Here is an 18,255-nt window from a genome sequence, read left to right on the forward strand (position 1 = left end):
GACACATTATAGCACAATGTTCACTAGGTAAAGATCTTGTAAAACTAAAAACAAACAAACAATCACCACCACAACAAAAAAATACAACTAATCACATTCATGATATAAGAAGCACCTAGATCCAGTTCTGAATGAAGTCAAGAAATAGGCATTGTGTACAGTCAACATTAAGCCCATTCATTAAGCTTAATAATTCTCACTCACAGATTAGCACTAAAGAGCAATTTACTCTAAGTAACTGCTCCTTAAAGGAGCAGTTAGCATCATTTTTTGTATTAAACCAAAGTGAGGCATATTCTTGTAACTTACCATATATTTGGATTTAATTCTAGTTGGTGGTAGGAGTCAAAGTCATCTCGTAGGATAATGCTATCACTATGTATTTCAGCTGAAAGAAAAGGAAAATATTTAGAAAAGAATTATACTACAACAGTAAGTTTAGCTAAATAAAAGTGCCAATATGCTACATTATGAAGAATAATAGTATTTCATATTAAAACTGAATTTCAAACCAGCATTTAATTGCATTTGCTTTGTCCCTAAATTAGTATGGGACAAGTGTAAAGGCCTTGCTGTTTAGACTTCTTCAAGTCTGGAATCCAGAAGCCCCAGAAAGAAACCTCCCAAACTGTGCAGGCAGGAGGCAGCAGGAAGGCCAAGGTTTCCATGAGCTCCTGAGGAGAGGCCACACAGGAACTGTCTCATGTCTTGACACAGACTCATCCAAGTCTTGCAAGAGACTACCCAGGTTGCCTGTAATCCCACTGGCTCAGCAGGCTGAGGCAGGAGGATTGTGAGTTCAAAGCCAGCCTCAGCAAAAGTGAGGTGCTAAGCAACTCAATGAAACCCTGTCTCTGAATAAAATACAAAAAGGGGCTGAGGATGTGACTCAGTGGTCAAGTGCCCCTGAGTTCAATCCCTGGTACCCACCAACACCAAAAAAAAAAAAAAAAAAAAAAAAAAAAAGAGAGAGAGAGAGAGAGAGAGAGACTACCCAGGCAGATCCAGTCTATACTTCACTTTAAAACATGAAAGGCAATGGAATGTTCTGGCTATTGTCAGCTAAAGTTGCTGTTTATTGATCCACTTTCTGTTTTCTTTAATACTATTCCTTTTGCCCTGGCTTGCTTTCTCATTGCCTACACTCACTCAGTTTTATTTAGTGTGCTTTAAATTGTTAACACCCCCCACACACTCTCAGAAATGCATAGGAGAAATTATCTATGTGAATAAGTAAAATTCCCAAATAACATTAATGTAAAAGTCAGGAGAATGCCAGGGAACCAAATGGTCTTAAATACATTATTACTATCCTTGAGATTGTGTTAAACACCCAGTTTTGAGTTTTTGGCTCTTGTGTATGTCAAGATCAAAGAGTATTTTCATAACTGTAGAATTCATATTTCCTTTGAAAACAGAGGGTGGGCAAAAACAACAAAGAAACAACAACAACAAAACAATTTCATGGCCAGCTACAATTGTAAGGGTTCTCAAGGTGTAAAAACTTAATGCTTTAAAAACACTCTCATCTGATTCCCATGATTTGCTTAGGAAATTTGCTTCAGCTAATAAAAGTTCTCTGGGTCTACACAGTTTTGTTTGAACTGGTTAACAGATGCCTTTTGCAACATTAAAAATTATATCACCTGATTAATAACAATGACAAAAAAAAAATACAAACCCTACAATTTAAACTTTTTCTCCAAGGCAATGTCTTCTGTTTTGTGGGGTTGGGGAGTGGGGATTGCTCAGATGTAATTGTCTGAACTCACTGGGTAGCTCAAGCCTCTATCAAATATCAGAAAGCACACTTTCAAATTCTCTTTGGTGACAGCCCCACCTGTGGCAGTCCTTGCCCTCTTATACCAGGTATGCCAGCAGACAGGCACATAATGAAGTCCCAGAGACCAGTGAGTCAGCTACCAAGAGCACTGGCTCTCAGACTTGAAGCCTCAGGCACGAGAACAGGGGGGACGTGGACACACACTGGATAGGATGCTGTGATGGACCCTGTGCATGGGGGTGATTTAATGATTCTTCTGAGCAATTGCACGCAGGGCCAAAAATACCCACGGGGTTCAGCTTCTCAAATTCCCAACCTGGCCAGCACTCGAATGCACCACTGCAGGTCACCAGCCTGTCTTCTGTCCTGGCTGCCAGGAGGCATGCTTCTAAGCACTTATGTTCATCTGCCAAATAAGAGGAGCCCCAAGCTATAGCATCACATAAAAGTAGAGCTACTCAAGGCAGATTTTCCAAAGAGAAAAATAAATTAATTGGGTTTATAGGTTGAAAAGAAAAGCCCCAGAGACAAATAGCTGACCTGTTTGGAAGGGCTACAGTGAGAAACATCTGAAAAGGCTGACCTAGCTAGGATAGTTTCTTTTCATGCTTGTTAAATTGTGTAGTGTAGGAAATTGCTTTTAAAATAAGTCTTTACTGACACAAATGAAAAATTTAACTCGTATTCACTTGTTTTCTAGAGACCATACAATGCTCTCTAGTAAGTCTTGATGGGTCTTGGTTCATGTATTTATTTATTTCCAAATAAATAATTGTATCATTTGCTGTACAATTTTTCATTTACTGTATCATTTACTATACAATTTATACATGCATTTAACATTCCTATCAATCTTATGAGGTAGGTACTATTATTAATTGCATTGTACAGATAGGAAACTGAGGCACAGAGGGGCTAAGTAACTTGTTTGATGCCAGTGGTTAGTAAGTGAAGAAGGTGAGATAAACTCAGGCAGTTTGGCTCCAGAATCTGGTGTGTGTGTGTGTGTGTGTGTTGCTGGGACTGAACCCAGGGTCTCACACATCCTAGGCAAGTGCTCTACCATTGAGATATACTCCTAGCCTTAGAATCTATACTTCTTCTTCTTTTGTTTTTTTTTTTTTTTTTGGTACTGGGAATTGAACACAGGGTGTTTAACCACTGAGACACATCCCCAGCCCCTTTTATATTTTATTTTCAGACAGGACCTCACTAAGTTATTGAGGCTGGCTTTGAACTCACAAGCCTCTTGCCTCAGCCTCCTGAGTCACTGGGTAAAATGTGTACTTTTAACCACTGTACAACCTCATGCTGAGAACTGTAGGCCACTGAGTCAGGACACTATGAAAGAATTGGTAGCATTTTTTAAAAGTAGATAGTTACTTAAACAGCCTCCTTTCAATTTTTGAAGAAGTGACCAAATTATTTCTCTTTTTCAACCCACTTTGAGCAGAAATCTCAAATCTGAAATGATATCAGCTCCTCCTCCTCTGTGGTTCTTTCCTCACTGCCTCCGTGTTCTAGTTTTTATGATGGGTAGGAGGAGCTCTGTGGATAATTTGTTACTCAAACACTCAGCTAAAAAGTGACACTGAACAGGGACCCAAGAGTGAGGGGACTAGCAGATATGAAAGTTCCTGTGTGAACTGGCAGCTGGGCAGTATGGGCACTGCCTCAGGGAGGTTCTGCGTTCAGGCACAGTTGGGACCTGTGTCAAATTTCAGTGGATGATCAGTGAATCACGAAGGGCTGAGCGTTTCCTCACCTCTGTAACACCTGCCCACACAGTCAGAACACAAAAGCAAGCAGATCACATAATAAGGTTAATCATATCAGAGTCTTAAACACTTACCTAGATGTGGGTGTGTAGTGGCCTCTGTTGGAGCTGGACCAAGAGAGGAAAATAGAAAGATGACTGATTAGCAACAAGAGCAAAATGCAGTGATAAACAATCACAAATGCTATTACAAAACAGGTTGCACCAAACAAATCAAAAGACTAGAGACTTTTTGGTGTATTTAGGAATAAGAAAAAAATAAGATGGCCAACTCTATTTAGTTACTACATTTAAAAGTAATAGATTCCTCCTAGAATGAAGACAGAACCATTTTCACACAGGACAGTCTTTTTTATATAGGCTTAGTCAGGTACTCTTGAAGCACACAATATAATGTGATATGATAGTTAATGGACATGTCAAAACCTTTTCTGAGCACCCATTACATGCCAGGACTATGCTGGGCATCAGGAAAATGGAAACAGAAGCACTCTCCTGGCCCTCAAAGAGCTCACTGTCTGGTGGGGACAAGGGTAGCAGGGTGGAATAAGCATTATGATAGTGTTCTGAGGATGCTGGGGCGAGTGGAGGGAAAAGGGAGGGATGTCACCCTGGGATCTACCCAGGCAGATGGGTAGGAGTGTTAAGAGAGGTCTCCATGGAGAGAAGATAGTTCCTCCGCTGAGTTTTGAAAGACTAGCAGGAGGAAGACAGAAGTAGCCAAGGGAGTGGAAAGGCATGAAGGGGTAAGAGAGGATGGCCGTGTGGGGACCACAAGTTCAGTATGACTGGATGAATGTTTGAGCAGATTAGAAAAGATGAAATTGGAAACAGTGGGAGGACAAGATCATGCAATTAAACGCTAAGGACTTTGGATTTAACCATGAACGCACGATGATCCCCAGAACCTCTTTGAGTAAAAGATGGCATGTTCAAATACGCATGTGAAGAAAGGGCACTGTGGAAGAGTATGGAGATACAGAACACTGCCAAGTTGTACTTTGCTCATGTTTTTTTTTCTCAAAGGAGGAACAGCAATTCACTACATCAATTTACCATGAAGAAACATCAATTCAATACTTAAAAATTATAATTCATGATGTAGATATTTTTAGATCATATCTGTCAAAGAAGTTCAGCTAGATATGGAAAAACTAGCTATCACAAAGGGCAGTGGTTCATTGTTAGATTAAAAATCCAAACTTAACAGCATTTTAAAACAGGAGACCAATGTATGTCTTACTGCTTCATGTTAATATATTCTGCACATTGAAAATAATTGTGCTCAGCTTTTTGAAACAGAATCTATAGAAAATATGAGTACAGTTGTATGCAAATTCTCTGAATAGTCATACTTACAGAAATCTTGGAAAAAAAAAGGTATTCTTGTGTTTTATGCTAATGCTTATTGGCTAAGTTGTAGGATAATTTCACAAAGATTCACTCTATGTTGCAGAATTTCTTGAAACAAAAGGAGAACTCACCAACTACACAACAGTCAAAGACAAAAACATGGTATAATGATATATGTTCTCTCACTAACATCAACACAGAATATGAACAAGCTAAACTGGAAGCTTCCAGGAGAGTGAGAGCTTATTTGCAAGCTAACAGGAAAAATAAGGGAATTTGTGTTGAAACGTAACTTCCAAAACACAAATTTTTAATGACATTATACATTTTCCTAATATGAATCAATGTCTTGGATATTTTAACTGTTAAGTCCTAGAATCTAAATTGTCTGCCAAAAACTACAAGAAATTTTTGAAAATAATTTTGGAGTTATTTTTCATTTTTTCAACAAACTTGTTGTGATTTATAAGTTGGTAATACTAGGAAGATGTAAGAGTGACTGAATTTACTTGGTCAGTTTTGAAACTGACATACATGAGCTTTAGCATCAGTTAGATTGGGTCTTCTAAAAAAATGAACAAATTTTGTCAAGGTGGATGTGGATATTAAAGGAAAATGATTTTTTGATACTCAGTTCAGTTATTCCAAGGCCTCTTCAAGTAGGTATGGAACAAGTAGGTATGTGAAATTACTTTTTTTTTTTTTTTTAGTACGAGGAATTGAACCCAAGGTGCTTAACCACTAAGTCACATCCCCAACCCTTTTTATTTTTTATTTTGAGACATGGTCTCACTAAGTTGCTGAGGTTGGCCTCAAACTTGTGATCTTCCTGCCTCAGCTTTCTGAGTTGCTGGAATTACAGGAGTGTGCCACCATGCCCAACTGTGAAGTTACTATTCAACTGTGGATTTTAGGAAATCTTAAAACAGATCAAGTATTCTAAAGAGATACTTTCTAAGCATAAAACATGCACAAGATTTTGAAGCTTTGGTACAAAAAAAAAAAAGGAAATGTGAAATGTGTCCTTAATAATTTTATATTGACTAAAGTATGTTGAAATGTGTAATATTTTACAAAGTTTGTTAAATAAAATATATAATCAAATTAATTTCATTTATTTCTTTTTTATATGTGGCTACTATAATATTTCAAATTACTCCTGGGATCACATTATATGTCTATTGGGCAATGCTGACCTAGAGCTACAAGGGAGATCTGTACAAGGAAACAATTAGGAAATCACTGTCACACAAAAGCGGGGAGAGTCATGGAAGAAAACCAAGGCGCTCAGAAACAATGTAGGGCAAAAGGAGAAGTAAAATTTGTTTATGTGCTTTCCAAAGTTGAGCTCAGCACTAATCTCATGAAGTCACAGCAGCCCAGGTTGGGCACATTAAATAAAATGAGGCTGTATTTAAGTCCCTCAAAGTTTATTCTCTTGACAAATGTGCTCTTCTTTCAACTGACTTATTTCCAAAGGAAACCTTAAGGTAATCATGTGACTAAAAAATACAGTAGTCCTGACAAATATTCAGAACGAGGATTGAGATTTGAACACACTGAAAAAGAATGACTAAAAACAAATTGGGGGAGTGGTTAATGAGCTCTTTGTTACTATTATTGATCACTGTTTTAAAGAGCCTTTGAGTCGGGTAAGATAATGCACATGCACATGTGTGTGTATTTATGATGACAGATAATTCTTATAAATACAGGTATTATGTTACAGGAAACATATCTCCTGAATCATTTTAGAATTCAAAGACCCTAGGTAGTTTTGCCTCAGGTACCTCTTCACCTAATTTGAAATTCAAATGTATTAAATTTCCAAACCTAAATATGACAAATTAGACATGGTCTGTGAAGTTAGTATTTAATGAGCTATGAACCTAGACTTTCATCTCCCCAGGAATAATTTCTTTATTACTTTTTGTATTTTATTGCAATAAAGCACCATTTGACCTTCAAGTATGATAATTAGGCTTCCAAAAATGTTATAAATTTAGAGTGAAAATAGTTCTCCCTGTGTTCAGGAATATACTTATGACTAGTATAAAAGCTTACTTAGTGTTTAAAGACAGCTAAATCACCCACAGAACCAGTAACATTAGCAATTATTTTTTTCTTCCTCCCTCTCTCATTTCCCACTTTGATTTGTGTTTTGTAACAACTTATCATCTTTCATAGTCTAAAATAAATGGAATAGGAGCAAAACAAAAATGTATCTTTATAATCTATGACTGGGAATAGAAAACTCTTTCAGGTAAGATTTATTCTACTATGAACTGTCAATTATGACACTTTAATGACTAAAACTTGTGATGCATTGTCTTATCATATCCATGCCCCTTCCTTGTGGGGGAAGATAGTCATATATTATTCCAAAAATTACCTATGGTATGAATAAAAATTTTAAGTGAATAACCAGAATACAAAACAATATATCATTTGAATTGCTGGTGAATTAAAAATATTGCTGTGTAATTGTGCAATTTTTTTTTAAATTCCAGATTTTTAGAACTGAAGAACTACATTTCCATAGATGGGACAGATAAGAGGAAGAATAGCTGGAAGTTTCACTGAAGCCTGAGCACACATGGCTTTTAAATAACATTCAGAAGTATGAAGGAGAAAGACACAAAGGAGGAGGAGAAAAGAGGAGAAGGAAGAGAGTGGGGTAGTCCAGAGAGGACCTTATAAACTAGACTTAACTAGGGGCAACTGGGGCAGTTAAAGGATTTCAGGCTGGGAATAGTGACATGAGGTCTGTATCTAGGAGCTCTGTGATGGATGGATGGAAAGCCAGCACTACCCATCACCAAGGGCATTAAGCATGAGAAGAAGAGGGCTGATCACAGAGACACTAAGATTAAGTAAACTGGTCTAGGCATCTTGGGATTGACATACAAGGCAGAAAAGAATGAGCAAAAATTGCTATAAAGGTTTTTGTTTAGTACCTGGGTTGATTATTAAGTCACTAATCACAACTACGATAAAGGGATGCAGATTTGGGGGAAAGCAAAGTTCAGTTTAAAATCTATTGAATTCAAAGTACCAAAACGATATGGACATGTAAGTACCCAGTAATAATGGTGACAGATAACAGCTAACAGCTGTAGTCTCTGTGCCAGACAGCCACTATGCTATGCACTTCATTATGGCAGTCAATGCTCACAACTTGACTAGGTTCCTTCTAGGCAGAGAATATTGTCCAGGCCCTTGCGAATGGACTGGGATGGCCAAAAAAGGTAAATACTATAATTTTCCCCAAGTCATTTGAGAATCAGAGAGTACCAGAGCAGAAATTCAGATTCAGGGATAGCTCTGAACTTCATATTCTCAACTGCTTTGCCTTACCGACTTTCAGCACCAAGCAAATGGATGGAGTTCAGGAGGTGAAAACCACAGGTCCAAGTGAGATCACCAGAGATAATATAAAAGTATGACAAGAAGTTCAAGGACAGAGTCACTGCCAGCCCCAGAATGCACAATGTAGGAAGAAGAGGAACCCATGATGAAATTGAGAAAGAGTGGGGAAGTCAGGCAGGGTGAGGGCCAGAGGCCCCCGGATTGGCTGGCATCCTAGTGGATTAGTGGTGACCTTGAGGATGTTAGTTTCCATAGCATGTTGGCAGGAGAGGCCAGATGGCAGGGTTAGGAGTGAAGTCTGGGAAAATGCAATGTTCTTTCTCAAGATGGAGTGTCAGTAAGAAACATGGCCAGAGGGGTACACGCAGTCAAAGATGACATTCTTATTCCAAGAAGTGATTGGCGTTAGTGTGTCTAAGCACTGAGGAGGAAGGGGGTCCCTGCACAGCAAGATATTGAAGCTATAAGAAAGAGAGGGCAAAATTATTGCAGCAAGGCCTCAGAGGAGATGGGAGGAATGTTTTTACACTGAGTTTAGGTTTTCTATAAATGTGTTTTGGTTATTCTCTTCTGGTTTTAAACTGGTACATCTATATTATAAGCTACTTAAGAACACCATTTGAAACTGATTTATATTGTCACACAATTCCCACAGGTCTGTTACAATTTCCATACATGCCCACTGGGGACATACTGTAATATGTGCTAATTAATATTAACAAATTTCAATTCTCAAAAACTTGGTTATGAAAAAATATATTAATTATTATAGGAAACAACTGCATCTTTATGTGTACATTGAAAACAAGGTTGGATTAATAAGTTGCATGAAATAATAGTTCACAAGTCATAATAAAATTATGATTTATGTGTGTTGAAAACAGCTGTGCTCCCCTCCCCCAAGTAATTAGATAGATCTAACTAGGTTCTGTCCTTCAAACTAGAGGGAATCAAGAGGATTATATAGCAGCAGGAATAGCAAGCATACTTCCATAGGCATTCAGAAGAACTCAATGTCAGGTCCTTCTCAGGAATAAATCTTGGTGTTTTGACTTTAGACTAGATAAAGCTGTCAAGTGGGAATGTATACAGCCATCAGAACTGAAGAGAAGGGTGTTTAAATCTATGTTCAATCACCTTGGAATAAACAGCACCAGTCCAAAACACCCTTCTTCAGGAAATTAAAAAGGAGCCAGACCCACCCAGGGCCAGTAGCAAGAAATTCCACTACAGTCATGTGAGTTAGTTCTTTGTCATTCCCCTTAATCTTGTCTGTCTTCAGGATCACTCAGGGACACTTTTTGCCTGCCATAGCCTCAAGAGGGCTTTAATTCTTTCCCTTGTTGGGTAGTTTGTGAGACCTTGAAGCAAGATTGGGGTTTCTGGATGGTTTTCCCTGAGCCTCTTAATTCAGCTCTCTTTGTGTGTAAATTGTAAAGCCCAGGGATGTCATGAACAGGAGCTGTAACTGCTAAACTGAAATTCAAGCTACAAAATAGCCATGGGGAAAACAGATGTCTTTGACTAGCAAATGTTTAACACTGGGAAAATTCAAGTGAAGCACATTATTTGTTTTCCTTCAACTATTAAAGTAGATATGGCAAAACCTAATTCTAACTACTAGAGAAAAACAAGGCTGACTTAATACTTTGCCTTTCAGGGTTTTGGAAAGACAGTAATACAAGCTATTGAGTAACAAGTACAGAGCAAGGGAAGACTTTTCCCAAATCTGATCTATAATTTGTATAATATTTAGGTATAAAAAAACCCATTTAAAAATTATTTTCTTTTTATTTATTTGATGGTTGGTTTGTGTAGCAGGCAGGGCTGGGGACTGAACCCAGTGCCTTACACATGCTAGCACTCTGTCACTGAGCCACACCCCAGCCCTAAAAGGTACTCTTATAGTGCTGAAAAATGTCTAAGTAAATTAAACACCCCATTCACTTTATGAATTTGTTTATTAAATATTTCCCTCTCCTCTCACAGTTTAAGTAAACTGACCAAACCTTGATACGAATGATCTTAAAATTCCAAAGAGTTTGGAATCTCAAGAAGAACACTGTCAACCACCATGGGCCCTAAAGAATACATCCTCACTTTCTACCACTCACTGTTTGGAGGGTGATGAACAACAGGAACTGCTGAGCCTGGCAGAAAGCAACCAAGGTTTTCTGTACCAGCTGTAAGCCTGACCCCTTTCCTCCTGACATAAAGCATTTGCCTTTGGTTATAGCCACTTCCATCAGCCCAACAACAGAGAATTCCAGCGTGGCTTATAAATGACATGCACCCTTTGGGGGCACTACAGGGCATGACTGCTGTCAGGACGCTAAGCCCACCATCTGGCCTTGCTAAATAATCAATGTGTGTGTTTGAAGAGGGTATGCCAAGAAGCTCACAGGCCCATGAACATACACACACACCACTACTCTCCCTGCCCCATCCTTGCCTGTGATCTGTGCATGAGACTGGACTACAGCAGACATGCTGACCTGCTCACAGCAGCTTCACATTGGATGCTTTTTTCCTTAAGCTTGTAGTTTATTTTCAAGGGCTCCCAAGAGGGTTCATTCTTTCCTAGGTTTTCAGGAAGTGTAGGCAGTAGTGATAATCTTCTTTAATGAGGTCATGGTTCTTGAAGATTTTCAATGGTTAATTTCTTAAATTTTCAATCTACTTGTTATGGAATCAACACTGGTCTGTGAGTCCCGAGATCTGGATTCTAACCCTGCCACTTATATTTTGTCAAGTTCACTTTCTTGGGTTCATTGCCCCTGGACCTGGTCTTGTGTGCCAAGAAAATTAAGCGGATTCAGTAGAGTTTAAATGAAAATCTGTTGATAATTTTCAGTCTGCAGATTAGAACCTGCAGTTCCATGATCATAGCTTAAATTAAAATATTATTATTCATCCTTAATCTACATATACCACATTTGTTATTGGTGTGTTCAACAGTACTCATTTCATGTGAGGGGTATAATTTTTATCTGCAGCTCTTCCTAGATTGTTCAATAATAATTTCTGTAATATGCTGCTCTCTCTTATTTCCTTTCAAGTTGTTTGTCTCCTGAAATTTCCTCTTCACTTTGCTTTGATAATTTCTAACGAGTGCCTCATCACTGTTCTTTCCTTTAAAATCTTATAACCCAAATAATAGTGACATTTTGGACAAGCCCATAGAAAGCCCCTTCTTGCTCCTTGCTCCAATGTCACTTTCTCACTGGGACTTAACTGACCTACAGTTACCCTATTCAAAATTGCAGTCTCCCTCTTCCCCTTTCACCCAACAGTGTGCTCTTATCCATCCCTAGTTTCACTTGTTTTCTTCCTCTTACAGAGTTGCCACCTTCTAACATGGTACCACATGGACTCATTTGTTTTGTCTTGTACATACTGTCTTTCTCCTCTCTGCTGGAATGCAGACTCCACGACAGCAGAATCTTTGCTCTGTTCATTGATGTATTCCAAGACCTATCCTAGAACAGAGCCTGGTCCATGGCAGACATTCAATAATGCTTGGTGAGAACTGAATGTTGAGTGTTTTCTCTTCTTTCTCTTTTACTGCTAGTGAATGAACCTAAGCATCTTCTACTTTCAAGACAATTGAGCCTACTCCCTCTGTACTCTCTGTTCAGACACTCCCTCTGTGACACTCTGCTGGCCCCCACACTCCGCTGGCCCCAGATTAGAGATGAGAAAACTCTTGGTCCTTGTCTACACTGTGACATGTCAATAGAGCTCTGCTGGAGATTGTTTTCAATTACTCAGAATCTCAGAATTCGAGATGGAGAAAATCCTGAATCTGGTCCATGTTCTAACAGCATTAAGGGGATGCATTAGAGTTTCAGTGAAAATCTGTGAATAATTTCCAGATTTTTAAATGGCAGTACATACATTTTGTAACTGAGATCAATGGAAGGAACACTGCTTTGGTATCAGCCAGCCTGCCTCACAGTATCCCACAGCAAAAATTCCAGAAGAAAGTTTTTTAGGAAGGATAGTGAGTTTCCAATTGTAAAACGTTTAAGTACATTATTCAGCATTTACTGAGTGTATTTTTTATGCCAAGCATTATTATGTGTTAAAGAAAACAAAAAATGAAGTCATGATTCCTGACTTCAAAAAGCTCCCATTTGGGGGATATGAGCATTTAAATAAATAATTATGACACAATAGAGACAGACCATGCTAGAGAGCTAGGCAAATGGTCACATGGGGAAGACACAGGAGTTATTGTTCAGAATTTCCCTGTGGTTCCTGAGAAGTGATTTATCCCAACCTGCCACAGCAGAACTGGCCCTCCCTTTCAAAAGTAGAAACTTATATTTGTGCTTTTGGTGGGGAATTTGTATTATTTTCACATAACCCAAATAATACAAATTCATTGTAAGAAATTAGAAAATATGGATAAGTTTAAGGGGGAAAAGTGAAATATTCCCATTCTTACCACAGTGACCAGCTTATGCTCTTATTTCAAGTCAGCTGGTCTCGCCTATACTTTTGTTCCAATAAGATCCCTTCCTTTAAGATATACTGAACCTGTCCTCTGTGCCAGCATCTCTGCAGATAAGGTCACACTGACAGACCCTGATCTACTTCTCTATGACTCCAAAGCTGTCATAAAGCCTGAAATCCAAAACAAATGTCTGCTTTACTGGTTTTCTCTCCTCAGCCTCAAGAAGAGTAGTGCCTGACATTCAGGAGCCGACTTGGCTCTCCCAGCCAGGTCTTGGAATTCTCTTGCTAAACATAAACAACTTCAGACAAGGCCACTCGGTGACCTCAATGAATCAAGAAAGAAGCACATCCACTTCTTAATCATGTCTGAACACAGACACAACTTTAACACTACCCAAGTTACAATGTACCAAGTGACCCTCTCTCCGGGCTGGTAGAGGAGATACCTAAGCAAGGTCTGAAAGCCTGGGTAAGCCAGAACTAAAAAGCTTCAGGGGTTGGTCCAGGGAAGGGTACAAACAATACTGGGGTGATGGAGTAAGTTTCATTCAGGAAGTTTTAAGGTAGAAGTGAGAGGATGATGGGACATGAGGTGGGGAATGCAAACAGAAGTCAGATGTAAAGGATTTTCCCTGAATGCATGAAAAGCAGTGGGGATTTTATTATGAAGATAAACTACTGCTCCAAATTGAGACTCAGAAGGATCTTTCTGTCTTTCTTTCTTTTTTATTTATTTATTTATTCATTTATTCATTCATTCATTCATTCATTCATTCATTCATTTATTTATTTATTTATTTATTTATTTATTTATTTATTTATTTATTTATTTTTGTGTTGCTGGGGATTGAACCCAGGACCTTGTGCATGCAAAGCAGGCACTTTACCAACTGAGCTACATCCCCAGCCCCACAGAAGGATTTTAAGCAGAGAAATAATAGAATCATCTTTCCACTGTAAAAAGTTCATTATCTCAGCTCTGTATAGGCACCAAGAAAGTGGGGCAACCAGGAAGGTTATCAACAATTCCCAGAGGAGGATGTGGCTGGACCAATGCTGGGCCAGTGAGAAGGGGAAGAAAGAGAGAGAAATTCCCCTCCTCTTTTCTTAAACCAAGCAGACCTTTCAGCACTAGCTCCCCAGGATGTCTTTCCTAAGGACCCCAGGCAACTCAGCTACCTTTGTGATTCGTGGATCTTCCATTTATATCCTAGCCTCTGAGTTCCTCATCAGCAAAAAATGGGTGTCTTTTCACTTTCAAACCCATGTTCAATTCCATGAGCTAGGGTAGCAACCTTCCAGATGTTGGATATGTTTGTAGAATAAAGTCTTCCAATAAAGTCTTCTAAGGAAAGGAGTCAAGACTACAGACTTCCTAAGACATCACTAGTATGTGTTCTAAACTTTTAAACTATGTTCAGCCAACAATACAATCTTGTAATAATAGCCATCCCCAAGCTCCACAAAACAAAATTTGCTTTGTCTGAATTGTTTTTAATTAAAATCAACAAAACTGAATATGTTATAACTGAATATGTTATAACTGAAAGACCCTATGATGTGGTATATAGTGATTGTCATTTTTTTCTCTAGTAAATATATTAGATATTCCTCATCTAATGCATAGAAAACCGTCACGTTATAATTGTTATTTTATTTGAGGAAATAATTAATGTTTTAATTAAAAGTAGATAGGATAAAAATAAATATATAGTCTACAGCACTAATCATTTTCCTTATTATTTCCAGACAGCAGGAAGCCATCAATCTTGTTAGAATTTTTTCTCATCTTATTTTGGTTAACTTGATGATTTCAACGTATTGGGTTCTGTCAAAGAGCTCAGTGTTTTCCTTGTAGTCCTGGGCTGAGCAGTGTTTTTAATAACATCCACATCCACATTAAATTTATCATTTAAATCTTGTTCACAAGCAAGGCTACTATCTAAGGTGATTTTTTTCTTGATGATTGAGAATTTCTTTCCCCACTGATTTTTCTTGGCTTTTCCATTTCATTTTATCCCTAATAATTCTTTTATAATAGAAAAGACTCTAAAGTTCAAGCCTTGAAAGAAATTAGTTTTTAGGCAATGATAAATGTTAATAAAATTAGACTTTTTTGACATTACACACTTTTCAAGATATTGATATTCACTGTTAGCATTCTATATTTTCAATAATGTGAATGTTTTCATAGTTTAGAAAAAAATTTACCTTGTGACTTGTGTAAGAATTCTTGAACTTACTTACAGGGTCATATTTTAAATATTTGCATTCTCAAAAATCACAGAATAAAATCTGTTAACTGAAGAATATTGGTATATCTGAAACTACAGCATTTTCTGATTCAAAAATCATGTAAGTAAACAATCAGAAGTTTGCCAGTAATAATCATCAAATATCATATCAATTAGATAAAATTGTATTTATTATATGTGTTATATATATATATGTATATGTATATGTGTGTGTATATAGATAGGTAGTTTTCTAATTTTTCTAAGCCCATTAGATTTTCTTTAGCAGAAAGATAGTTAGTAGATATTTCCTTTAAACTCAATGACGTAATTCTTATGCTAACAAATTCCCTGAAATATCATTCTAAATAGAAACTGGTCCTATGTCTATGATGATGCACGAAAGGAGTATAATGCAGACAATGATGGACTTCAAATGCATTCATCATCAAGATGCTTAATCAAGGAATGTACATGTGCTGAGGTCAACTTACATTCATTCACTCCACCAGAAACTTTGGAATGGCTGTTACATGCCAGCCACTAGGCCAGCTTTAGGGGGTCAAGAAGTATTGAGTCATAGCCCCTGAGACGCTCAGTCTCAGGGCAGCATCCATCACTTTTCAGAGGAAAATTCCATATGAAATGGTAAACACTATCATGGAGATACCAAGGTGGATGGAACCTCAAGAAGTAGGAGGAACAAATTTGCATGTAGGTATGGATTCTGTTTTTCAGATTTCATTGTGCTGTAATACATAAGTGTGTATCTGGAGTTTGGTCTGGAAGAGAGTCTGGGTGTGTATAAGGCAATTCCAAAGCAGAAGTCACTAAGCAACCCTCAGTCCCTATCACACATATCTTATGTTATGTAAATTTGAATCTAAAAAAATACAGTATCTACTCATAAGTCTTAAGTTAATAGTCCACAGTTGAACCAACTCCATAAATACAACATATTAAAAGTAATAATCAGAAAAATTTTCAGCAAAGTTGACAGATTTAAGTGGTAAATTAAGCAGAATGCATTTTTTTAAGTTCTAAAATTACTCCTAAGATTTGCATTTCTAGGATAACTAAAGGTAATTCATTAGAAAAATTATGAAAATAGGATGAACTTTCTTTTGATTTATTTTGCTCATACTTAGTTTTTTCAGAAGCTAGAGACCTTTATCAACAGTCACTAAATAAATAATTATTAGGAATGTAAACTGGTCGATAATTCAATTTTAAAGCAGTGTATCAAGTAATAGCAATGAAATGCTTACTTAGTCACAGGATCTAATAAATAATTTGGACACGACCAAGTGCACAAACAAGTCAAATGCAACTCTTACCTCCTTGTTCACACAACTGCTGGGCTAATGCATCTTTGAAAATAACCTGGCCCTTGTGTGTTGCTGTAGCCCTGAAAATGAACAGGAAAAGGTTAGTTCAAATATTGTAATAAGTTTGGTGCTAATATCTTTTTAAAATTGAATTTAAATGGAAAAAGCCTCATTCTTAATATTTACTTCAAATTTATGATCTTTAAAAAGGAGTGCATCTGAACAGGGAAATAAATGAGTAGAGTGAAGGTTTAAATCAAGGCACCTGGGTTGGTAATTACCTTCTCGTCTTACTTTTACAAAGATATTGTAACATTTGGGGACTTATTTTGAAAACAGCAGATGTAAGCAAAGCCTGGATGGAAGAAAACTTATGGAAAGAATGCTCGTTAAAATTTATTCTTCAGGAGATGTTGATATAAAATGTTTGTGGAGTAATAATGATATTACCACTAGAGATAGATTTCTTCAGGTACTTTTTTTCTGAAATCTATAGTCACCATAACACGCAGAGTGAGGCAAAGAATTATATTTTTAAAAGTATTTTTTTAAATAAGGACTATACAGAGCTTTCATGATAAAATCTGCCAGAATAAAATATCCCTTTTCTCCCTATCGGGTCTAATTTCCCATTTGAAGGAGATGTGCATCTTTTACCTCCTCTAATCATAGCTGTGCACATGGGTGTGAAAAAAACCATCCTTGCAGCAGATGTGTTATTCAATGGCTATAATAAGAAACATCTTATTAAAGGAAGAATTATTTATGCTTTTATACATTGTTTTCCTTTAAAAAATAATTCTTCTGGTATAAAACGCATTACTTAAAACAAACTTAGATCAAAAAATCATGTTTCCTTGAGAAACTTGATTTTAGAAACTAATCCAAACAAAATATTTTTACTAAAAAATATTAACACTAAATCCTGACTTTATTTTTTGCCAAAAATCACCCAATAATAAAAATAATTTGATTCAGTCATTATCTGCTGAAGATAGATTATGTGCAACACTCTGAGTTTGGGCTCATGAGAGGGCATGGTTTGTCCTCTGCATTTCTTTTCCCCAGGATTCCCTGGGTCAACGTCTTGTCCATTCCTCAGCTTATGAGGGCCTCCTGGCTACCAACTCTGGCCCCCATGTAGATGTATTTTTCCCCTTTATTCTGTAGGCCTTTCTGATTTCCATCCTCCATGAAATTGTTGCTATCCCTGGTGTCAATACTCAGGACCCAGCTCGCTGAAAGTAATCTGATAAACTAATCCATTCTGAAGTGTTAAGAGATGATGTTGCTCCAAGTATATATATTTCAGCAGTGACAGTAAAAGTATTATACTTTCTCACACACACACACACACACACACACACACACACACACACACGCAATGGCATAAGAGTGACAGTTTTGAGTGGTATAAGGAAGATATAATTGGAGAGAAAAATCATTGTATAGCTTCAACTCAAAGCATATGTGAAGTCTATAAGTAGAGTCAGACCTTGTTTTCCATATTAATCATTATCAAAATTACAGATAAACAGATGCGAATGTTTTTTTCTTTCTATTCACATATGTTTATAGGGCTTCCTTTACTTCAGAAAGCTCAAAATGAGGACTAAACATTTGACCAATCCAAGCCATAAACATGCCTTACAGAGTTATTAGTTAATACAGTTTTTCTGTCTAGGCAGAACATGTTGATTTTAGTTACCATTTTAATGCATTCTTCAATTCAATCAAGCCAAGTGCTTTTGAGATCACATATACTTCTAAATAGCAATATGAAAATCATAAGTAGTGTGACATTTTAGTGTAACATTGGCTTTGGAAAGGAGGCATATTTTCAGAAATCACTAGCCACCAAGAAAACTCCTACAGTATACAATGTTTAAAAAATTGTCTGTTTTAGTAGTCTTCTGATTGTAAGCATGTAATATTCCTATCATAATATTT

General features: G+C 37.2%; 1 protein-coding gene across 3 annotated transcripts in view; it reads right to left on the reverse strand.

The window, feature by feature from the left end:
- RELN (reelin) overlaps positions 1–18,255 on the reverse strand; it is a 472,616-nt gene that overhangs the window by 243,529 nt on the left and 210,832 nt on the right. For all 3 annotated transcript variants that reach the window (XM_079149959.1, XM_079149958.1, XM_079149957.1), the window contains exons 4-6: positions 16,315–16,385; positions 3,636–3,668; positions 310–388 (exon numbers count right to left, since the gene is read on the reverse strand). In XM_079149959.1, the coding sequence (XP_079006085.1) occupies positions 310–388; positions 3,636–3,668; positions 16,315–16,385 (183 nt within the window). The remainder of the gene's footprint in view (positions 1–309; positions 389–3,635; positions 3,669–16,314; positions 16,386–18,255) is intronic.

The sequence above is a fragment of the Sciurus vulgaris genome (assembly GCF_902686455.1).
Source record: "Sciurus vulgaris genome assembly, chromosome: 8".
NCBI lineage: Eukaryota > Metazoa > Chordata > Mammalia > Rodentia > Sciuridae > Sciurus > Sciurus vulgaris.